Raw genomic sequence first — 24113 nt, 5'->3', positions numbered from 1 at the left:
GCTATGGCTGAATTTTCACCCAGTATTTCCTCATAGAGCGCGGGAAAATAAATGCAAGTGATCCATTGCAAACCAGTTCCAACCGCTTTCCTCGCTCAGAATTACATCGCAGGTTAAGGTCTCCCCTTCGCCTGGATTTCCTGCGTCACGCCTCATAACAGCCAGCAGGCCAGGCAGTCGGTGTGCTGGGGCTGCGGGCCTGTTACCCCATGCGCTGTCCCAGCCCGCCGCGTTCCAGCTGGGCTCAGCCAGGGAGGCAGCTCCCCGTTAGTGGAGCTGCCCTGCAGGTTACCCCTGTAGCAGGGGATCTCGGATGCTGGCAGGGAAGGCGGCTCAGGGGAACCGGTTCCATTTCAGCCAGTGTCACGTGAACATGCCCCCGCAGTGCCCAGAAGCAGTCAGGGCTCGACCTGTCCCATGCACAAGTCCCACATGCCTGGCACTGGATCTGTGCCATGGATTTGGGGAATGGGTGGTGTTCCCTGAGATCAGCCTAAGGCCCTGGGAGAGCATTAAAGGGACTGTCTTGAATCGGAGCATCAGGCCCATGTTTGGATCCCCTGCCCACCAGTCTGTGATCTTAGCACAGTTTGATGTGAAGGAGCAGGTGTGGTACATTGACTTGGCACCTCTTGATCTGGGGCAGCTGGCAATTAACGACCCTTGTTCTGGGTGTCACATTAATTAATATGGTCTTGAGAGAAGCGTCTGGGAACGACAGCCACAAACTAACTGTCCGATGCCGTTTCTTTGTCTGCGTGCAGCTTAGGAGCCGTTTCGGAAGTGGCGGCCGCTGGGGTTATTGGAACGGGGACACACAACACGGGCATCAAACACGGCATCCTGCCTACCCAGGTAAGGCCCAGACCTGGCGGAACGAGGGCTGGCCAGGGAATCCGAATTCTGTTGGGTGAGAAGCTTCAGAATAGGTTTGGTTGAAAATGAGCCCTTTGGGAAGAGAGGGAGACCCCCGGGAGGTAGGCCGTGCTCAGCTGGGCTGTGACAGACCCCGAGTCGAGTGCCAGCGCTGGATCTGGCAGGGCAGGGCCTTGAACCCGTAACTAGGCCAGGAACAGTTAGCCTGACCCGTTTCAAGTCAGACACAGGGCACTGTTTATCCCCCACTATAAACCAGCTCAGAATTCACTGCTCGCTGGCCAGTTCATCTGCCCAGGCCCCAGCCTCCGAGGAAGGAAACTCCCTGAGGCTGAGCTGCCAGGGCGCTGCCCGCAAAGGGGGTCTCTGCTCACGGTGCCTGGAAGATGGTGGATTTTCCCTGTTGTAAAGTGAGCTGATCCCTTCCTGCCCATGGCTAAAACATCACAGCCCCCACCCGTCCTGCCCGCCAGCCCTGCTGCTGCTTTCAGTTCCTGAACAGGGAGAAGTGGGAGGGGTTAATAACAAACACCTCTCAGTTACTGACTCCTCCTCACACCTCTCTGAGAGAGGAGAGTCATCATCATTAACCCTAATCTACAGGAGGGGAAATCAGACCCAGCCAGGCGAAGTGAGGTGCCCCTGGCTACGCAAGAAGTGCTGGAAGGCTGGCTCCCGCTCCTGTGCTTCGACCACTAGACCACGCTGCCCCTCCCCACCCCAGTTAGTTCCTGGCCCCCATGGGGCCATCCAGAGCACTCTGATAGGGGGAATTGCTTTCTGCTGGAAGAGCTGCCAGAGCGTACGATGGGCGCATCACGTACCTCTCACCAGCATCACCACCTGGCTGCATCTGGGTCTCAGTGCCAGGCTAGTCTGGACAGGATTCTCCTCACGCTCTGCCCACCTGTCTTGGGCCCTGTGTGGTGGTCACTGGCTCTCTGACCTTGGCTCTCCCTGGAGTGCTGAGAACAGCTGACATGCAGCCCTGGGACTGAGCACATGGCCCCCTGGATACTATGTCCTGGCCTATCACAGGGGACCTAGGGCTTTAAGTCTGATCTGCTTCCAGCCAGCACAATGTGCTGTTCTTAGACCATTAGCTTGGCTGCAGATGCCCCCACGTTTGCCATCCTCAGGCCAGTCCCATCCTGCATCACCCATCACATACAGCACGTTCACAGAGCCTCTATGGCCTGACATCAGCCGTGAGGATCCAATTCATGAAATGCGCCAGGCAAAGGCACCGTCACTGATCTTTTCTCTCTTACGGGTGCAGAAGGCCCAGAACAGACCATACTCCTTACGGTACCATCTACCACAGCAGGACTTGCCAGCTCCCTGTGGCTTATCCTAGCTGAACTAGACAAAGCCCAGGCCAGTCAGCTGTAGGAAACAACCCTCCATTAGCAGGGAATAAACTCCAGACCCTAGCGGATCTTTTCCATCACTGACGTCTAGAGCAGCTGGAGGAATGAACTGATGTTGCTGGAGCCCGTAAGAGTCAAAGGAGTGAAAATGGCTGTTTCTTTTCACCTCTTTTACTGTTCTTCTCTCTCTCTTCCTTCCCCTGGCTCCCCAGAGCGCCCCCTCTCGCGCTAGAAAAGAAACAGGACTCAGTTTTACTGAAGATAAAGGGAATGCTCTATGGGGGCTGCTTTTGGACACAGACAGACCCTGTGGTTCTCTATGGCTCTTTAGCTTCCGCACGCTGTGTTGCCTGGTGTCACCAAACAGGGTCTCTTTCAGTCCTGGCCTGGACTCGGTAGCCATAAAAGGGACTACTGACTACATTACACTATCCCTGCTGATCTGTGCTGAGCAACCCAGATGACATCCCCAGGACATGCTCTGCTATGGATCAGGCACTGCTGGGCAGGGTCAAAGATCCAGGACCCAGTCCTGCAAATCCTTTGTGGGACTTCACTGAAAGCAGCAAGAGCCCCTCTGCTTGGGAGGCACACAGGCTCAGGTCCCTGACTACGACATCATTAATATCTCAGAGTGATGCTGCCACCGTTAGATCCTAGCTGCAGAGTTAGCTCCAGAGCAGACTTACCCGGCTTTCACCTGTCTGACAAATTCATACAAAATCAGGGCATTAAGAAATGATAAACGTGCAGTAATAGAGGAGTGGAATGAATGGGGCGCAGGGTGGCTGGAGGCTCAATATACAGCCAAGCACCTGCTGCCTCTCAAGAACAGACAACCCCGAGAATTCACAAGCACCTGTCAAAAATTCCATAAAGTTCCCGAAAGGCACATCGTAGCAAGCAACAGTAAATCAGCCTGTTACAACACAGTAAGCGGCAAGGCAAGTCTACCCGGTGAATTAGTGCAACCACAGGACCAGGCTCCTGCCTGTTGGGGGTAGGTTGGCTGAGGTTCACCCGTGCCCAAGGTACCAGGAATTTGAGTCTGGGAGACATTTATTTCAGTGCTTATATGGCCCTCACTGCCATAATTATCTGACTGCCAAATTTCAAGTCCCCGCTCCTAAGCATGGGAGTGCTAGAGCTTTTCAAAGAAAAGCTCATTAGACTGTTTTAACACGGGCAACACAAGTTATTTTTCCCTAGTGTCAGTCTTGGAAATGGCTGAACAGTTTTGACTTAAATTTTCCAAGAAAATTCACCCTGCAGCAGCATGTCAAATTTCCACCCAATGGGATGAAGTTTGGCCCAGCAACTGAAAACAGGGTCTTGTAATGGGAAGTGTTGAGCAAGCTGAATTACTGGCCATGCTGCTCGACCACCTATAATATTAAAATATTTCTGAGCTCCTTACAAAACAGGGCTTCCAGGGCTAGATCACAGCTACAGAGTTAGATACAGCGTGCTCAAATGGTTCGTTGTGCATAAGGAAAGGCTCTGTGTCCCACGGCCAAACCACTAAGAACATACGAGTTGCCAGACTGGGTCAGAGCATGGTCCATCTTGCCCAGTATCCTGTCTCCGACAGTGACTCGTACTAGAGCTCCATGGGGAATGTACAGAACAGGGTGACCCTAAACCTCTGACTGCCAGAAGCTGGGTCTGGACGACGGGATGAATCACTTGATAAATTGCCCTGTTCTTTTCATTCCCTTTGAAGCACCTGGCATTGGTCACTGTCGGAAGGCAGGATACTGGGCTAAATGGACCATTGGTCTGACCCAAAATAAATAATAATTGGAGATATACCTGTCTCCTAGAACTGGAAGGGACATTGAAAGGACATTGAGTCCAGCCCCTGCCTTCACTAGCAGGACCAATTTTTGCCCCAGATCCCTAAGTGGCTCTCTCAAAGATTGAACTTACAGCTCTGGGTTAAGCAGGCCAATGCTCAAACCACTGAGCTGTCCCTCCCCCTGTATGGCTGTTCTTATATTCTTAACACAATTATGGAGTTATCCACCACTGTCTTCCACTCCCAGATCGTAGAGGTTGAGGGTCATCTTGAGCATAGTGTTGCATTCTTGGCTAATAGCCGTTGATGGACCTGTCCTTCAGGAACTTACCCTGATCTCTTTTGAACCCTGTTATACTTCGGGCCATCACAACATCCCATGGCAATGAGCTCCACAGGCTAGTTGTGTGAAAAAGTGCTTCCCCAGCTTGTATTAAACCTGCTGCCTGTTCATTTCCTCAGTGACCCCAGATATTTTTATTGTGGGAAAGGTAAATATTATCTATTCCCTTTTTCCACACTGTTCATGATTTTATAGGCCTCGATCATACCCTCCCTTAGTTGTCTCTTTTCTAAGATGAACAGTCCTAATCTTTTTAGTCTCTCCTCATCTGGAAGCTGTTCCTTACCCTGATCATCTTTGTTGCCCTTCTCTGAACCTTTTTCAGTTCCACGGTATCCTTTTCGAAACGTGGCAACCAGACCTGGAGACCATATTCAGGGTGTGGGCACACTATGGATTTATATAGTGGCACTACGGTATTTTCTATCCCTTTTCTAATGATTACTAACATACTGATAGTCTTTGGGATTGCTGCAGCACGAGTGGAAGTTTTCATAGAATTATCCATGGTGACTCCAAGATCTCTTTCTTGGGCTAATTTAGACCCCATCATTTTATATGTATAATTGGGATAATTTTTTCCAGTGTGCAGTACTCTGCACTTACCAGTGTTGAATTTCATCTGCCATTTTGTTGCCCAGTCACCCAGTTTTGTAAGATCCCTTTGCAACTCTTCACAGTCTGCTTTGGACTTAACTCTCTCGCACTGCTGTTGTATCGTCTGCAAGCTGTGCCACTACCCCCTTTTCCAGATCATTAGTGAATACACTGAACAGCGCAAGTCCCAGTACAGATCCTTGAGTGACCCCACTGGTCACCTCCCTCCATTGTGAGCTCCAGTGAGCTCCAGTCCACCTGCAGTCTGTCTGTGTAAGAGCTGTGGGCTCTATAAAGAGGACGAGGACAATTTGAGCAGCAGTTATATTCGGGGCACGTGGACAGAGTCCTGGAGCAATAGAACTTGGGTTCTGTAGCTTTCTAGATGATCAGCCGATCTCTTTCAGGGATTTTCCTTTAGCTCATTATTACAGTACAAACCTCTTGGAGCCCACAATGATACCTTGTTGTGGCCAGTAAATCTCCCCCTCGTGCACCTATTTTGTACCCTTTACTCTTCTTTTGAACACCACAGATCCCCCACCAAAAATCCCCCGTCCAGAGCCAGTTACAAGGGTTTCGCTCATATTGCCACACGGTGATGCTTTTACACCAGCAGGCTCAGAAATCAGACGTCGTTTTCCTGCAGGCAGGCAGGTGACAGAGTGTGGACACAAACAGCAGAGGAGAGAGGAGGGACATGGTGCTTATGTTTTTAATTTGCAAATGCAGTTCCAAAATCAAGTTGGCAACGCTATCTGTTGGAGAAAGGTGCCTTTCATATTCTGTCAGGGGGAAATTCACCCACAAGGCCTGGACAACACTTCACTGTGCCACAGCCTCCTGCTGAATGGTGAATTCCCCTCCCAGCCCCCCTGTCCTCAAAGCAGCAGCTGGCACTGCTGGGTCTAGAGGCCCTTCCGGAATGAAGTGTGCAAAGAATGTGCCATGTCCTCCTTCTCACAACACCAGGAGTAGAGGCAGTGTTGCCTAGTGGGTAGAGCACTGGACTGGGAGACTAGGGTTCAAATCCCAGTTCTGTCTTTGGCCTGCTGGGTGGCCTTGAGCAAGTCATGTCCCCTACCCATGCCTCAGTAAAAAACTGGGGATAACAATGCTGACTCTCCCTTTGTCAAGTGCTTTGAGATCTCCTGCTGGAAGAGCTAGGGATTATTAGTATTGTGTCATTGGGCCAGTGATCTTATCTTTTCCCACAAGCTGGTGCCTGGAGGAGGGAAAACCGAGGTGCTGATGTTCCAAATGGCATTGCTGTCTCTGAGCTAGTGCATTCCAGCACTGCGGTGGTGTGGGACGGGGGGCTGTTGGAGGTGCCATCTCACAGAGGGGTTACAGAATCCAAGGTCCTGACTGTAGTCATGAGGGATCCCAGAGCTTTTCCTCTCGGGATGGTGAGGCCCTAGTCAGTTTCCAAATCATGCAGTTAAAAATCCTCCTGCAGGCTCAGCTGGATACAACAACTTGCTTCACTTCCTGTCCTAAAGCATCGGGCGGTGTTAACAGGAGTTATTACAGAGCCTTCTATGCCACTTGTGCCTGCTCACCAATAGGTCGCGTGTTCTAGGGAATTCCCTGGCTGCACTGCCAGATCCGGCAGCTGTTCCATCTCACAAGGCCCCGCAAGGCAGGGCAGTGCTACGGAGAGATGGGGAAACCGAGGCACAGAATAAAGCCCAGCTCCTGAAAGGCCATGAGACACCTGGGACTTGGTTATATTAGGCCAAAGCCTCATTTCTTCTTATTTCTTAGCCTAATGCTCCCATTGATTTCCATGCAAGTCAGGCACCTAAGCACCTTTAAGGATCTGGGTTTAAGTGATTTGCTGAAGGTCATGCAGGGAATCTGTGGCAGAGCAGGGGAATCAAACCCCTGTGTCCTAAGTCCTACAGTAGCACCCTGGGCTATCCATCCTCTCCCTTGCTGGAGTGATCCCTGTGTGTGTAATTACAACCAGAGAGACAGCAAGCACTCTTACTAGTCATACTGCAGCAGTGCCTAGGACGCAGGGCCTCAAAGGGAGGGTGACCAGACATCCCATTTTTAAAGAGACAGTCCCTTATTTAAGCCCTCCTGCAGCTGTCCCAACTTTTTCTTTAAAACGGGCAAATTGTCCCCTATTTTCCTCTTTCCCCCATCGGTACTGGCAGGTCCTGCTGCTGGCAGGATGTCTGCTCCCCAGCCGCCTGCCCACCAGCGGTGAGTGGGGGGGGGTCCAGTGGCTGATAATGGGGGTGGGTGTGCAAGGCTGGTGGCAGGACAAAGATGCAGGGCATGGAGCTGGTCGCTCCCTCTGCTGGTCCATCAGCGCAGCTCCCGCTGTGCCAGCTCTCAGCCAGCAGGGCCCTGCCCCCCATCCTGTTTCCGGCCAGTGCTAGCTGTGCGCTGTGAGCTGTGGAGGCTGGTGTGTGCGGGCAGGCGCCAAGCGGCGGCTGGTTACGTGTCGCCTCTGCTGCCCACCCATCAGCCCTTTTGGTGCTCATCTCTCGCTGTCCTCTCCCTGCTGTGCCCCTTCACACACCCCCATCCCCACTGCTCCTCCATGCGTCCCCCTGCCCCCCTGGCAGGGCGCATCCCACTCCTAGCACTGTGCGGAGAACCAGCCCCTGATCAGAGTGCTCAGCTCACCAGCAGCCTGGCCCACAGGCTCCTTCCTTCCCCCACCGCCTCCGGCTGGGCCGGTGCCCCAGGAAAGCCCAAGCCTCTCTGCCCCTCAGCTCAGCTCTGGAGTGCAGGGGGGAAAACAATTTCCAGCCTGTTTGCCCCCTGACCCTGCAGGCTCCACAGCCACCCCCCAGGCAGGGGCTTAGAACCATCTTCACTCACACCCCCTGCCCTGGGTCCTGCCCGCAGGGAGCATGGAGCTGCTCCATCCCCAAGGCATCCTCTCTGCTGAGCCACTTCTGTGGCCAGTTCGCTGAAGTCCCTGCAGTCAGGTTCCTTGGGCCCTGGTGCACAATGCATCCTTCTGGCTTATCCCCTTCCTGCCCACACTGTAGCTGGAGGACAGGAGGCGGCTGCATGATGTCGGTTGCCAGCAGCAGCCTGGCGGTGTTAGCTGCCTTTTGACACTATGCAGGCAGGAAAGGACAAGCTGCTTCTGGGGGTGGGGGGGGAGAGAAAAAGAAGACATGAGCTCTGCAAAGACACGGGCCAGGTCATCCCCTCACTCCCATCCCCTGTGGCTAGAAATGGCTCCCGTCTCTTCCCTCCTGCATAGTGCCGAAAGGCTGCTGCTGGCCACATTCTGGTGTGAACCCTGGTAGAAATCTGTGTGTGGGGGGGTGTTGACCCTGCATGCCCCCCCCCCCCCCCACATGTGGTCTTAGGAAGATGTGATGCCAGGTACCAGGAGAGGCAGGTCCGTCCCAGGGTCCCAGCCAGGCATGGAGGGCAGAGCACTGGGCAGGGTGGGGAGGGGATTATAGAAATAATTTTACCAGGTGCCCCCTATGCAGCACAGGGAAATATTGTCACCCTCCTCAAAGGGCTCCCAGCTCCCACTGACTGCAGTGATAGGATTTGAGGATTTGGACCCAGGAGCCTCAGGCATGAACCTCCTCCCCTCTCCATCGGTGCCAGGCACTTTACAAGCACCGATCAAAGGGAATAGCCCTGCCCCAGAGAGCCTCCGATCACAGTGTGAGACAAGAGACAGCCAACAGGTGTAGACAGAGGGGGGAGCGCAAGGGAACTCAAAGAGATGCTTGGGCAGCAGTGCCTGACGGCTGTCAAGGAGAGGGGAGGCGTGGCAGCTATAGCAAAGGCTGGGGTGGCTCCATAGCCCTGCCAGCCATTCCCCACTGGGCGATCCTCGCTCAGCCTCTGTGGCTGGGAACGCCACGGCATTGTCTGTCCCCGACAGGTGGTGGCGCTAACACTGCTGACAGCTTCGGGGGAGATCCTGGAGTGCTCTGAGTCCATCAACGCTGAAATCTTCCAGGCCGCTCGGCTGCATCTTGGCTGCCTGGGCGTGGTCCTGACCATCACCTTCCAGTGCGTCCCGGAGTTCTACCTGCTGGAGACCACCTTCCCCTCCACCCTCCAGGAGGTACCGTAATGTCCACAATAGAAGCGGGAGGACAAAACGATAGGCCCTCTCTTAAGCGGCCTCCGTTGTAGAGGAAATGCCGTGCATGGCGAGACAAGCTGTTCTGGCCCAGGTTGGACGGGGAGCGACTGCAGTCAGTTAAGTAATATCCCCCACTTTCACTACAACCCCCCCACCATGCATTTATGATGCAACCCAGCATGGGAACAGATTTATCTTTAAAAATGGGAGACTTTCACGCCAACCATTGAGTGACCGATGGGGAGTCTCGTTTCTCTGGAAATGAAGTTTTACTTTCCCGAGTGGGTGCACGGGGGTAAGGCAAAGCCAGGTCTGCAGCAGCCGGTGTTTGCAGGCATGTGCACCTGGCACTCAGCACCTGCCCTGCACAGGGTCCAGCCCACAGTTTGTTCCGAAATCTGCTGGGCCCATCTGGGGCAGAGTTGCAAGGAAGGCATGTCAAGAAGAGGCAATGATTGTGTTATGGGGCGGGGTGGTTATGGGATTGTTTTCCTGGTGCGTTTTCACCATGCAATGCTATAGGGTTCTCTGTACTCAGCAGCCAAGGAAACCATCCATAGGGCTTAAGCCATCAGGGTCTCTCCTGAAGACAGGCCACGTTAGTGGGTGAGTTCTATTGTCACAACATGGGCATGAGACAATGGGTCTCATAGCGTGTCATGGGTAATCCTGCTCTACAGGGTCTGCTTCCAGATGCAAAGGGGGTAGCTCAGGATCAATGGAACTGCTCATTAGAGTTGCCAGGCAGATGTGCATCGTTAGTACTGTGCTTATATCTCTGTGCACTCTGGTGGGTGGCACTAGAAAAGTGCCTTTGCAGTGCAGATGCTGCAGCACAATGTCACTCTCTGAATCCAGGGTACCACACACACGACATCTTCCGGAGAGCCCACAGGACTGACTGCAGAGCTCACCTGCCAGATCTCAGGCAAAGGAGGTGGCACACCAATCTCAGGAGTGAATTTGGGAAAGATCACTGGGAATTGTTTAAGAAAACTTTGCTAGATACCTCAAAAGCCACAACTGAGGAAGGAGACCATATTGGTTAAAAATCAACCTGGTTTGTGGGAGAGGTGAAAGCAGTGATAAATTATATATGAACCAAATGGAACAAAGGTGAAGCTGATGGCAATGAATGTAAATCAGAAGCTAAGAAATGTTGAAAATTGATCACGGAAGCAAAGGGACACCAGGAGAAATTGATGGTTACGGACGATAGAAAGGAGGTTTTGAACATATTGGGAACAAAAGGAATTCTGACAGGGGTATCAGACCATTAATAGACAGAAATGGGATAATTATCAATAGTAATACAGAAAAGGCAGTAAATATTTCTATTCTGTATCTGGGGGAAAATTATGATGTCATAGCTAAGGCTACATTTTAGTCATGAGTATTTTTAGTAAAAGTCATGGATAGGTCTCGGGCCATAAACAAAAACTCACGGCCTGTGACCTGTCCATGACTTGTACTATACCCCTGACTAAACCTTGAGCGTGTTGCGGGTGCTGGGGGAATCTGTGACCTCCATGAAAAACTCACAGCCTTAGTCATAGCATATGGTGATTCTCTTTCCATTCCACTGGTATCTTTGGAGGATGTTATATAGCAGCTACTGAAGTTAGAGATTGTTTAATCAGCAGCTCTAGATAACTTGCAAGAGTTGTAAAAGAGCTGGCTGAGGAGCTCTCTGGACAGACAGTTGATTTCAATACGTCCAGGACTGCTGGGACAGTTCCAGTAGACTGGAAGAAAGCTAAAGATCTGCCAGTATTTAAGCAGGGTGAACAGGAGATGACCTGGGTAACTATAGGCTGTCATTATACCATCGATTTGGGGCAAGATAATGGAGGGGCTGTTACGGGACTCGATTAATAAAGAATTAAAGGAGGGTAATGTAATTAATGCCAATCAACATGGCTTTATGGAAAATGGAGCCTGTCAAACTAAGTTGATATCGTTTCTTTTTTTTTTGAGATTTCAAGTTTGGTTGATAAAGGGAGTAATGTGAATGTAAAATGTTGATGTCCCCCTTTGATCTCCTCTTTTCCAAACTGAATGTACCCTAGTTCTTCTTCGAGTGATTGCTCATATCCATTCCAGTTAGGTGTGTGTGCCGTGCGTGCACATTCGTCGGAAAACTTTTACCCTAGCAACTCAGTGGGCCGGCAGGTCGCCCCCTAGAGTGGCGCCGTCATGGTGCTCGATATATACTCATGCCGGCCCACCCGCTCCTCAGTTCCTTCTTACCGCCCGTGTCGGTCGTTGGAACAGTGGAGCGCGGCTTAGCTGACCTCCACTTCCCTAGCTACTCGTAGTTCTCGTATATAGTTTATATATATATTTGTATAGTTATACATTTTTTCTTTGCTAACATAGTTAGTTTAGTAATAGTTAGCGGGGTTCAGGAAGTAGCCCCTTCCCCGCACCCGGTGCCGGAGCCCATGCACGGCTCACCGGGTTTTAAAATGGGCTCGGCCTGCCAGAAGCCGATGCCGAAGGGAGATCCACACGACTCCTGTTTGAAGTGCCTCAGGGAATCACACTTGACAGCTAAGTACCACATTTGCAAGGCTTTTAAGCCGAGAACAAAAAGGAGCGGGACTTTCACTTACCCCTCCACCTTTGGCACCGAGCGATGATCAAGCGGCTGGCAGAAGCGCCTCCTCGGCACCGGACCCCGCCGGTACCGCCAAGGCCTTTCGGCACCGGCCGTCGCGGGCACCGAAGTCGACTCGGCACCGCTCCCTTCCTCCGAGGTCGAGAGAGCCTACAATTCCTGCTGGTGCCTGACGGCTCCCCGGCACGCGCCGTGGTTGAGCCCCCTGCTCCTACTGCTTCCGTGCCACCTGCATCGCAGCCAGAGAGCTCGTCTAAGTCGGATTGCCCGGCACCGACACCTGAAGAGGCACCGATGACATCGGAACCGCCGATTCCAGTCCCCCAGGGCCATTGAATCCAGTGCCTGACAGCTCCCCGGCACGCGCCGTGGTAGAGCTTACTGCTCCCGCTGCTTCTGTACCAACTGCACCGCAGCCAGAGAGCTCGTCTAAGTCGGATCGCCCGGCACCGACACCTGCTGAGGCACCGACGACGTCGGCACCGTCGATCCCGGTCCCACAAGGGCCGTCGAATCCAGTGCCTGACAGCTCCCCGGCACGCACCGTGGTTGAGCTTACTGCTCCTGCTGCTTCCGTGCCAACTGCACCGCAGCCAGAGAGCTCGTCTAAGTCGGATCGCCCGGCACCGACACCTGCTGAGGCACCGACGACGTCGGCACCGTCGATCCCGGTCCCACAAGGGCCGTCGAATCCGGTGCCTGACGGCTCCCCGGCACGCGCCGTGGTTGAGCTTACTGCTCCTGCTGCTTCCGTACCAACTGCACCGCAGCCAGAGAGCTCGTCTAAGTCGGATCGCCCGGCATCGACACCTGCTGAGGCACCGACGACGTCGGCACCGTCGATCCCGGTCCCACAAGGGCCGTAGAATCCGGTGCCTGACGGCTCCCCGGCACGCGCCGTGGTTGAGCTTACTGCTCCTGTTGCTTCCATGCCGACTGCACCGCAGCCAGAGAGCTCGTCTAAGTCGGATCGCCCAGCACCGACACCTACCGAAGCTCTGACGACCTCGGTACCGTCGATCCCGGTCCCAGGAGGGCCGTCGAATCCGGTGCCTGACAGCTCCCCAGTATGCACTGTGGTTGAGCCTGCTGTTCCCTCCACGCCGGAGACATTACTAACGGCGAGGGATCTCATTGCCATGACAGAGTCGATGCTGCCTGACCCCGGCACCGCCGGTGCGGGTAATACAGTCTCTTCATATGACCGTCCTCTGCCAGCACAGCAGAGCGGCACCGTTCGTGATCACGGTCCCACAGACGCTCCAGGTCCCGTCGGCACACCCGACATCACTTGCAGTCCCGGTGCTGTTTTTCCTCATCGGTACTGGTCGCACTCGCCGCACCGGTCGGTATCCCGTTCGCCGACCCGCTACTATCGGCACCGTTCCGACTCCCGGCACCGCGACAGGTACCGTGACTCCCGTAGCCTCTCCCCGAGCCTCGAGATCTCGGTCGACCTCCCGGCACCGTTCTGGTTGCAGGTCTGGATCTCATTCCAGGTACCGGTACGCCTCCCGGTGCCGATCCCCGGTGCCGAGTTGGGCAAGGTCCGATAGAGTCAGAGACTCTGCCCATGCCTTTTTTTAGTACCTCCACAACCTGAGGTGGAGGAGGTCCCAGAGGTAGAGGACCCGGTATGGGACCCTCTAAGGGGTACGACTACTCGTCTTTCCGCTCTCCTCTCTGCTCACTAGTCTTTCAGTCGGTTAAGGAGAGGTATTGGCATGGCCAGCGGGCGCCAGCCCCGAAACCAAAGGAGGCTTGGTGAATGAACCTACTTGACCGCCAGGTGTACTCTGCAGAGGCCCTGCAGCTTGGGTAGCAAAGCAACAAGCCTTGCTTAGCTGCTATAATTATAGCACCTGAGTGAAGGTAGTTTAGTTTATGGAGTTTCTCCCTCAAAACTCCCGCCAAGAGTTAGCTGCCGTCTTGGAGGACGGGGAAAAAAGGTACCCAGAGCGTCCCTCCAGGCCTTGTTGGACGCAGCAGACTCTGCAGCCAGGACTCTGGCCTTTGGTGTCGCCATGAGGTGCATCTCATGGCTTCAGCTTTCAAACCTGCGGCCGGAGCTGCAGTATGCCATTCAGGATTTACCCTTTGTTGGTAAAGGCCTTTCGCGGCAAAGACAGCCCCAGGCTGCCAAGCCTGATGGACAATAGGGTCCTAATGCGCTCTCTCAGCATGCATATGCCAGCGACCAAACGCAGGCCTTTCTGTCCCCAGCCGCCATACTCTGTGCCTAGCCAGAGACAGGACTTTGGCAAACGGCGAGGCCAAGGTGGTCGCAGACGAACGTCAGGACCCCTAAAGAGCCAAGGTCAAGGTCCCTCGCAATTACCACTGGGACCAAAGACGAACCTTCCAAGGTGCGCCTGAGGGCGGTGTACCAGTCACAGGCCGCGATCCCAATCCCGCTTTCTCCTGGCGTGGCCCCAGTTAATTTCAGATCGCTGGATCCTGCGCACGGTGGAGCATAGGTACCACCTCTAATTTGTTCCAGCCCTGTCCCCCTTCAGGGACCCCTCTCACGAGCAATTCCTCATACAAGAGGTGCAGACGCCGATGGACGAAAGGGGCAAGGGGTTTTACTCCCGTTATGCCCTAGTCCCCCACTCGAACGCAGGTCTCAGACCTTCCTAGTCCTGCACGGACTCAACCGGTTTAGGATAAGGTTGAAGTTCCGCACGGTATCCCTGGGAACCATTATTCCATCCTTGCCTCCTGGGGGCTACTATGCCGCCCTGGATATGAAGTACGCGTACTTTCGCAACGCCATCTTCCCTCCGCACAGGAGATACTTCTGCTTTCTAGCCAACTGTCAGTACTTCTGGTTTACGGCCATAGTCGCCGCCTACCTTCGCTGATGTCGGATATGCGTTTTTCCGTATCTGGACGATTCGCTTATCCGAGGAGACTCTGAGACACAAACCACTCAGCGCGTGGGCATCGTCACGGTCTTATTCACAGGTCAAGGCCTGATGATTACTATAGAGCAATCCACTCTGGTTCCCACGCAGAGGTTGGACTTCCTAGGGGCTATCCTGGTCTCCTACCTAGCCGGAGCCTGCTTATCACAACTGCGGTTTTAGGCGATGGCAACAATCATCTGAGGTCTGCAGGCTTTCCCAACGACCTCGGCTCGTACTTGTCTCAGTCTCCTGGGTCCATGGTTGCCCGCAAGTTTGTAACCAAACACGCCAAGCTCCGCCTCCGTCCTCTCCAAGTCCGGCTCACCTCGGCGTACCACCCGGACAGGGAGCCAATGGTCATGGTAGTCACCGTTCCCTCGAGCACCTTAGGCTCCCTAGAGTGGTGGCTAACTCCCTCCCTGGTGTGGGCAGGGATGCGGTTTCATCCGCCCCAGCCCTCACTGCCCCTGACGACGGACGCGTCATCTCTCTGCTCAAGTGCTCATGGTCACCTCCGAGCTTAAGGCCTTTGGTCTTCTCGGGAGCTGGCATTCCACATCAATGCCCCAAAAATGAGAGTAGTCCGCCTGGCGTGCCAGGGGTTCCAGCGGCAGCTGCGAGGCCGTTGTATCTCGGTGTTTACAGCCAATACAGCGGCCATGTGCTTCATAAATATCCAGGGAGGGACATGGTCCTCCCCCCCCTTTTGTCAGGAGGCCATCCATTTCCGGGACTTTTGCATGGCCCACTCGATGGAGCTGGTGACGTCCTTTCTCCCAGGCGTTCGGAACGTCTTGGCGCTTTGACTCAGCAGGTCTTTCCTGTCTTACGAGTGATCACTCGGCCCCATGTGAGGCATTCTGCTTTCCAGAAGTGGAGATGTTTCCTCACATAGACCTGTTCGCTCACCACGAGAGCAGAAAATGCCACATGTTCTGCTCCTTCCAAGGTCTCTTCTCGGGATCGATCTTGGACGCATTCCTGATGCCGTGGAAAGGCCAACTCCATTATGCCTTCCCACTGTTCCCACTGGTTCATTAGGTCCTGCTCAAACTCCGCAGGGCCAGAGCGCGCATCATCATGATCACTCCAGAATGGTCCAGGCAGCACTGATATACCACGTTGTTCGGCCTGTCAATAACAGACCCAATTACCCTGCCACCCCGCCCAGACCTCATCACTCAGGGCAACGACAGGCTTCGTCACTCGGACCTGCAGCCTCTTCGCCTCACGGTGTGGCTGCTGCGTAACTGAGCCAGGGTGACAGGAAGCCTTCCACCTGGTCAACGTACCGGGCCAGGTGGAAGCGTTTCTTCTACAGCTGCAATACGCTCGATCTTGCTCCTGCTGAGGTCTCGATCCCCTCTATTTGGCCTGCCTCTGGCCTTCAGCGGCAGGACCTGGCGGTATCATCGCTGAGGATACACTCAGCAGCCATCTCTACCTTCCAGCCAGGCTAAGGTGGACGTTCCGTGTTCTCACGCTCTATGGGTTCGAGATCCCTCAAGGGCTTGGAGAGCTTGCACCCTCGGGTGCGCCGCCCAGCCCCAACCTGGGACCTCAACCTAGTTTTAACCAGACTTATGTCTCCCCCAGTCGAGCCGTTCATGACTGGCCCTCTGCTATACCTGTCTTGGACGACAACTTTCCTTGTAGCTGTTACATCGGCCAGACGGGTCTCCGAGCTCAGAGCTCTTACGGTGATTCCGCCGTACACTAGGTTTCACAAAGACAAGGTGCAGTTATGACCGCACCTGGCTTTCCTCCCTAAGGTGGTTTCGGCCTTTCATGTTACCCACAGCTCAACGCAATGGGCACAACCATTGCACTCCTTGGACATCTGTGGAGTGCTCGCATTTATATTGCGCTGCCAGAACCATTTCGTAAGGTGCCCCAGCTCTGTCACGGTAGCGGGCCAAAGGGAGGGCGTGCTTGTTTTCCTCTCAGAGGATCTCATCTTGGGTGATGGCGGACTTCCGCACTTGTTATGATTTGGCTCATATTTCCCCAAGCCACATCTCCGTGCATTCTACCAGGGCTCAGGCTTCATCTGCCGCCTTGCTGGCTCGTGTTCTTACCCACGAGATCTGTCGCGCAGCTCCATTGGTCCTCAGTCCATACCTTTGCTTCGCAGTATGCCCTGGTTCAACAGTCAAGACATGCTGTAGCCTCTGGCTCAGCAGTTTTCATTCTGCCACATTTCACTCCGACCCCACCGCCTACGTAAGGCTTGGGATTCACCTAACTGGAATGGATATGAGCAAGCACTCGAAGAAGAGAAGACAGTTACTCACCTTGTAACTGTTGTTCTTCGAGATGTGTTGCTCATATCCATTCCGCACCCGCCCTCCTTCCCCACTGTCGGAGTAGCCGGCAAGAAGGAACTGAGGAGCGGGTGGGCCGGCAGGGGTATATATCGAGCGCCATGATGGCGCCACTCTAGGGGGCGACCTGCCGGCCCACTGAGTTGCTAGGGTAAAAGTTTTCCGACGAATGTGCACGCGCGGCGCACACACCTAACTGGAATGGATGTGAGCAACACATCTCGAAGAACAACAGTTACAAAGGTGAGTAACCGTCTTTTCTCACCACACCTCCCATGGCTTCCTGCCCACCCTCCTCCCCAGCCTCTGGGCTGCTGTGGTCATGGCCAGTCACACTGTCCTCAGAAGTGTGCCCTGCCTTGGCTTCCCTGGCCTCCTGCCTCTCTGGTTTGAGTCCAAGCCCCCTGCTGTCCACACACAAATCAGGCTGACTCTGGTCAGCAAATACTCACGACTCAGACCCTAGGACCCTGCTGGGGGTTGGGTCAGAGCCCGTCTGGCTGAGATTCTGCTCCAAGCCCTGTCACTTTGCGGTGTGGGACCCATTAGCAGGGCTGAGACCTGGGTCCAGCAGCCGGTAACCTAAGTTTACTATGTAGTTTGAACGTTGAAGTGCAGGCTTGGAAACACCCAGTCTCCAAGCCTGGGTTGCCATGCAGTGTAGATGCACCCTTTGTGTGTGTGACCTGAATAACCTATTGATACCAGTGGGCTCAATTCTCTTATTGATCGAACACCAGACAACTCAGGCCTGGTGTATACATACAGTACGATGGGGGCTGATTTAGCTACAACTAATCAGGAAAGAGATCTTGGCGTCATCGTGGATAGTTCTCTGAAGACGTCCACGCAGTGTGCAGCGGCAGTCAAAAAAGCGAACAGGATGTTAGGAATCATTAAAAAAGGAGATAGAGAATAAGATGGAGAATATCGTATTGCCCTTATATAAATCCACAGTAAGCCCACATCTCGAATACTGTGTACAGATGCGGTCTCCTCATCTCAAAAAAGATATACTGGCACTAGAAAAGGTTCAGAGAAGGGAACTAAAATGATTAGGGGTTTGGAGAGGGTCCCATATGAGGAAAGGTTAAAGAGGCTAGGCCTCTTCAGCTTGGAAAAGAGGAGACTGAGGGGGGATATGATAGAGGTATATAAAATCATGAGTGGTGTGGAGAAAGTGGATAAGGAAAAGTTATTTACTTTTTCCCATAATACAAGAACTAGGGGTCACCAGATGAAATTAATGGGCAGCAGGTTTAAAACAAATAAAAGGAAGTTCTTCTTCACACAGCGCACAGTCAGCTTGTGGAACTCCTTACCTGAGGAGGTTGTGAAGGCTAGGACTATAACAGAGTTTAAAAGAGAACTGGATAAATTCATGGTGGCGAAGTCCATAAATGGCTATTAGCCAGGATGGGTAAGGAATGGTGTCTCTTGCCTCTGTTTGTCAGAGGGTGGAGATGGATGGCAGGAGAGAGATCACTTGATCATTGCCTGTTAGGTTCACTCCCTCTGGGGCACCTGGCATTGGCCATTGTCGGCAGACAGGACAGTGGGCTGGATGGACCCTTGGTCTGACCCAGTGTGGCCTTTCTTATGCCTACATGAGGAAATTAGGACAGTGTAACCATGTCACTCAGGGGGGTGAAAAAACCACCCCCCTGAGCAATGCAGCTAAATCAACCCGACCTGCAGTGTAGACAGCATGAGGCCCCCCGACAGCGCCCCCATGCAGCTCCCACGGAAGGGAGACTAGAAGTTCCTTTGCATGATGACCCTTGTAACAATGGTCTGGTCCATCCTGGCTGCACAGGCTGGTCCTATAGCCCCTTGGCCAGGCAGCTGCAGACCACACTAGCCTTTGCTCTGATCACAAGCACCTTGTTGTGGGCTCTGAGCTCCCCAGGGCGTGGGTCTGGTGGGTGGGGCAGGTCTGTTACTTAATATAGTTATTATCTCCATCACAAAGTGCCCTTGCATCTGGCTTCCCCACCCACACCTCCCAACTGCCAGGCCCCTGATCTGTCCCAAGTGCTGAGCTCTGAGCACCAGGACAAGATACCCACCATCAGGGAGCGGTTCCCCAGGGCCAGTGAAGCAGCTCTTGGCTGTCTGCTGCCTCTAACATATCGGCTAATGTGCCACTGCCCTCTACGGGATGCAATCGGAACTGCTCGACTTGGTGCCATAGACCCCAGACAATAACCAACAACTGGAGATTCTCCTTTAGCGTATGTTGAAGAGACTTGGAATTTTTGGAGCCGAGTGTCTGAATTCCATGTAAGCTGTTATCGCAAATTCCCTAGTGGCTTATAATCTAGGCGCCAGTGCAGCTGGGGCTTGGGCATTTTTACCACCAGTTTATCTAGACGTGCTGAGAGTCTGGTTAGGTAACACAGAGAGGGAAACCAGAGTGAGAGTGAATTACAGGCAGTGCACTTACTAGTGTTGGAGTCGTGCCAGAGGATCAGGGGCACAAAACTGTCTCTGCCCTCAAAGAGTGTACAAACAGTAGTGGATGGGCTCCATGCAGTTACTGGAAACTGCCAGGCCACTCTCCGAACTCCTTGGTGCTTGAGAGCTGATCTCCAGAATGTCAGAGGGGAAAGGATCATATAACTCTTCTGTTCCCATGGTCATTACTCACTGTCCCCTAAGTCGTAGCCTTTGATAATAAACTTGTGTTTCTGTTCACTGTCAGTTTATCTCAGTGCTGTGATGCTCTCAGTGAGCTGGTCCTGAGTTGAATCAGGCAAGCTGGGGTGCACTGTTCCTTTGGGGACAGCACGACTGGTATTGCTGTGAGTTTTCAGTGGAGAAGGGGTTGGCTGCATCAGAGGAACACGTCAAAAGGCCGCGGGGACTGTGGTGCTCCTATTGTTACCCAGCCTGGGCAGAGAAAGGAGTTCAGCCTCTGAGCCTGAGATCTGGCCTCAAGCCCCCACTCTGCCAAACTCCCTGTGTGACCCTAATCCCACCACTTTCAGATCTGTGCAATGGAGAGGAAACCCACATCCTTCGGGTGGGATCCCATCACTGCCTCCTGCCCATTCACTGCATTCTTTCTGTACCCCACGCAGGTGCTCGACAACCTCGACAGCCACCTGCAGCGATCGGAATATTTCCGCTTCCTGTGGTTCCCCCACAGCGAGAACGTCAGCGTCATCTATCAGGATCATACCAACAAGGTACAGCCCAGCCCTTCCACCCTGCCCCAGGGTGGGGCGAGGATGGACACACACACTGGCAGCAATGAAAAAACAGATCAGGCACCGTTTGAGATACAATGCCAGGCCCCGGCATTGAGGAAACCACCATGCCAGTAGGACAGCCAGGCTTGGGGCCTTCTGCTAGTCTCCTCTCCCGGGGCTGGGATCTCCTCCCCTTTGACAAACTGAAGAGGGCCCTTCCCAGCCAACGCTTGGGTTGGAGTCTCCCAATGTCCATGAAGAAATGGGGTGATGAGTCAGTGGCATTCCAAGCTGCTCCCATTGGGGGTGCTGTGCTCCCAGGGTGCCCTCCTATGGCCGAGAGGGGTGACTGAACCCCATGACACTTGTACCCATGATGTCTTGCACAAGAGTATGACCCCCCAATTCCTGGCTAGATTTGAGCAGGGGCAGTTCCGTTTTGCCACCTTCGTTCCCTAGCGTCCATTTTACGCTCTGCCGTCAGTGTGTATGTCCTGGAGAGAGAGACAAAGGGCTGCCAGTCTCCTGCTGCCTGGGAAATCTCTGATCAGAGCCTTCCTGTGATACCTTTCAGCCTCCTTCATCCTCTGCCAGCTGGTTTTGGGACTACGCCGTCGGATACTATCTGCTGGAGTTTCTGCTCTGGATCAGGTAGGGATGGATTCTTGTAGTGTTTTGGTGTGGCGTCCTGTTGTGGGTATGGCTGTTAAGGAGTCCACTTGGGGATATGCTGACACAACACGCCAGGCTGCTGAGGATTTACGTTTTATTCCCTGCGTCCACAGAATAAATCTAGTACTAGGAGAAGAGGCAACCAGCTGTTCCACCTGAATTAGGTCAGGGCACCTGATCTGAGGTTGAAGGAACTTGACTTAGAGTCTGGAACTGCCTGGGTTTTAGTCCTGGCTCTGCTGCTGACCTGGGAAATCACCCCCCCCACACACACACACTTTTAGTGCCTCTGTTTCCCCGTGAAATGAGGGTAGTGGCTGGGTTTGGGACACAGAGGGTTGTGAGGATTAGTTTTTTTATGATCTAAAGCATCATATACATGCTCAGTATTGTTAGAAACTGGTGGCACTGTCCCTTTAAATAGCCAGGAATCAACAACGTTCTGTGTAAGCTAGGGGATTCCAAACGGGTTGCCCATTGGACGCTTGCTGGCTGGTGGCATGGTGCTGGCGGCTCCTCCTCCTCCTTTCCAGCCGCTCCGTCACTTCTTAATGTGACTCTTTTGCTGTCACACTCTTCCAAGATTGGGTGGGGCCATGGGGAGGGAGAATGGGAGGAGGACACTTCCTACGACGATGTGCCCCCTGCTTTGAGGAGGTTTGAGCCCCACTGGCTGGAGCCAGTCCCCACCCTGCAGGGAGCTGGAAACGTGAGGGCCAGAAAGATGATGGTTGAATTCAGGGGAGGGAGGGTGGCTGGGACTGGCCTGGCAAGGATGGAAAGTGTAACATGATATAAAATCACCACCAGGCGATAATAAACTCTCCAGACACCCATTGTCAGAGCAAGGGGGAACCTTCCCTTACTTCCTTGCTACATCCCTGCGTATCCATTTCCAGACGTGCAGAAAGCCCTGGGACTATTGTTAAAAACAAAAACACTCAGCGGTGTGTGTCAGTGACTCTGTACCGCTGAGGGTGATTCTCCCTCAGCTTAGCCGGGCAAGAGGGGTTATGCTTTAGGAGCAGGAGAATCTGAGTTCTAGTCCTGATGTTACCACAAAGTGCTAAGTAGCCAGCGTACATCACATGGCAACAACCCCAAACTCCCCCGGTAGCTGCAGCTTCAGGCAGTCTGTGTTGCAACGAGCTTGAGATCAAAACCAGTCAGATGTAAGTGGTACATACTGGAGGTGGAGGGAAGTGGTTTATGGCAGAGGAGTGTTCAGAGGCTGCACAGAAAAGAGTTTTTGCTCTGTTCTGGCTGAGCTAGAGCAGATCTGTTAGCAAGAGACACCCAGGCCTGAGTTAAAGACTCTGTGTGATGGAGAATCCACCATGTCCCTGGGTGAGCTGCCCCAGTGATTAATTATCCTTGCAGTTAAACCTGTGCATCCTATTTCTAGCCTGACTTTATCTCGCTTCAGCTCCCAGCCGTTCTGCCTTGATCTACCTTTGGCTAGATTAAAAGAGCCCTACTCTGTGAAATCTCCTCCTCTGTAGGTACTAGGGGGGTTAGGAACCCTCTAGGGCACTGTCACTGCAGCCTGTCTGGAAGACCTGCAGAAACACTGAGGCCAGCATGTTGTGACAGAGCACACTCATGGAGTTGCTCCTTTAGCACACTTGGTAGCAGGTCTGTAATCGGGATCTAAAGGTCCTATATTCAAACCCCAGTATTGGGGGATTGTTAATATAAGAACCAGAGCTTGAGGGGACTGAGAAGCAGAAGTTCGCAAAGCCCCACCACGTAAAGAAATAACCTCTGCCCTGCAATACTTCTAAAAAATCATTATGTCAATAACGCAAAGGGTATGGGACAGCGTTTTCAGCATGATGTAGGGCAATGTAAATCCCCTTCCAAGCCCCAGCGCTATGTGACTGCTCTGTGGTGCAGTGACATGACGTGTGGGTGTCATAAACAGATAGCTAAGGTGGGGTCTGCCTAGCAACAGTGCCTTTTTTTTTCTTCCTCTAGCTAATCTTTTAAATGTAAAGTAAACCAGAAAAACCACTTTATTTGCATGTGTATTGTGCTGGGTACTTGACTCTCAATGGGAGTGCTATAGTATAACAAAAGACCCTTAATAGTTCCTTGATTAATATGCAAGCTACTGCCAGGAGAGAACAGAAAAAAAAATTTCTCTCTGGTTCCTTTTAAAACCAAACCCTCTCTGCTTAAAATCCCCTAGCAGAGAAAAGAAAAATATAATATTCCTACTGGCTTCTGGATTCTATCTTTCCCACAACGCTGCACACCATGTCATAACATTTCTTCCCAGATCTGGATCTTAGCGTCCAAAATATGGGTGTTAGCATGAAAACCTCCAAGCTTAGTTACCAGCTTGGACCTGGTAATTGCTGCCACCAGCTAGGAATTATACAGTGCCTAGCTCACTGTGGTCTCCCCAAAACCTTCCCTGGGGGACCCCCAGACTCAGATGCCTTGAGTCTTACAACAAAGGGAAATAACCCCCTCCCCTTGTTTCCTTGTTACTTCCTCCCAGGCTCCCCTCCCTGGACGACCCTAGGAGATTCCCCGCTTCCAGTCCTGGAAACACAAGTACCGAGAGATCTAATCTCTCTTCCCCCTCACCCAGAGGGTATGCAAAGTCAGGCTTAGTAAATCTAACACAAAGAGATTTTCCCCCTGACTTCTTCCTCCCACCAATTCCCTGGTGAGCTGCAGACTCAATTCCCTGGAGTCCCCACTAAAGAAAAACTCCCAACAGGTCTTAAAAAGAAAGCTTTATATAAAAAGAAAGAAAAAAGACATTAAAAATAGTCTCTGTATAAAGGTGACAATATACAGGGTCAATTGCTTAAGAAAAAAAGTGAATAAACAGCCTTATTCCAAAAGAATACAATTTAACACATTCCAGCAACTACACACATGTAAATACAAAAAAAACTATATAAACCTATTGTCTTACTATCCTTGTACTTACAACTTGGAAACAGAAGATTAGAAAACCTGGAGATAGAAAAATCACTCTCAGAGCCGAGAAAAGGAACAGACCAAGACGAAGAACAAAAAACTCACACCCAAAACTTCCCTCCACCCAGATTTGAAAAAGTCTTGTTTCCTGATTGGTCCTCTGGTCAGGTGTTTGGTTCCCTGTGTTAACCCTTTACAGGTAAAAGAACATTAACCCTTAGCTATCTGTTTATGACAGTGGGGTTTTGGCCAGTAAGGGGGCATGCAGTGGCATTGCTCTGATTCTAAGGGAGGCGGTGTGTCCGAGCGAGCTTTGGCCTCTCTGGCTCCCAGCAGTGCTCCGAGGCTAACGTCTCTGCTGGGGTGCAAGGGGGTGCAGCGCCTCA

General features: G+C 52.8%; 1 protein-coding gene across 1 annotated transcript in view; it reads left to right on the top strand.

Moving 5' to 3' along the window:
* Nucleotides 1-24113, top strand: part of LOC127048837 (L-gulonolactone oxidase) — a 39714-nt gene that overhangs the window by 9676 nt on the left and 5925 nt on the right. Inside the window, exons 5-8 of the mRNA XM_050948879.1 lie at nucleotides 765-855; nucleotides 8865-9050; nucleotides 20008-20115; nucleotides 20693-20769. Of these exons, the coding sequence (XP_050804836.1) occupies nucleotides 765-855; nucleotides 8865-9050; nucleotides 20008-20115; nucleotides 20693-20769 (462 nt within the window). The remainder of the gene's footprint in view (nucleotides 1-764; nucleotides 856-8864; nucleotides 9051-20007; nucleotides 20116-20692; nucleotides 20770-24113) is intronic.

The sequence above is a fragment of the Gopherus flavomarginatus genome, chromosome 4 (assembly GCF_025201925.1).
Source record: "Gopherus flavomarginatus isolate rGopFla2 chromosome 4, rGopFla2.mat.asm, whole genome shotgun sequence".
In the NCBI taxonomy this organism is placed as follows: domain Eukaryota; kingdom Metazoa; phylum Chordata; order Testudines; family Testudinidae; genus Gopherus; species Gopherus flavomarginatus.
The sequence above is the reverse complement of the archived record's forward strand: the minus strand, read 5'-3'. Positions and strand labels throughout refer to the sequence as shown.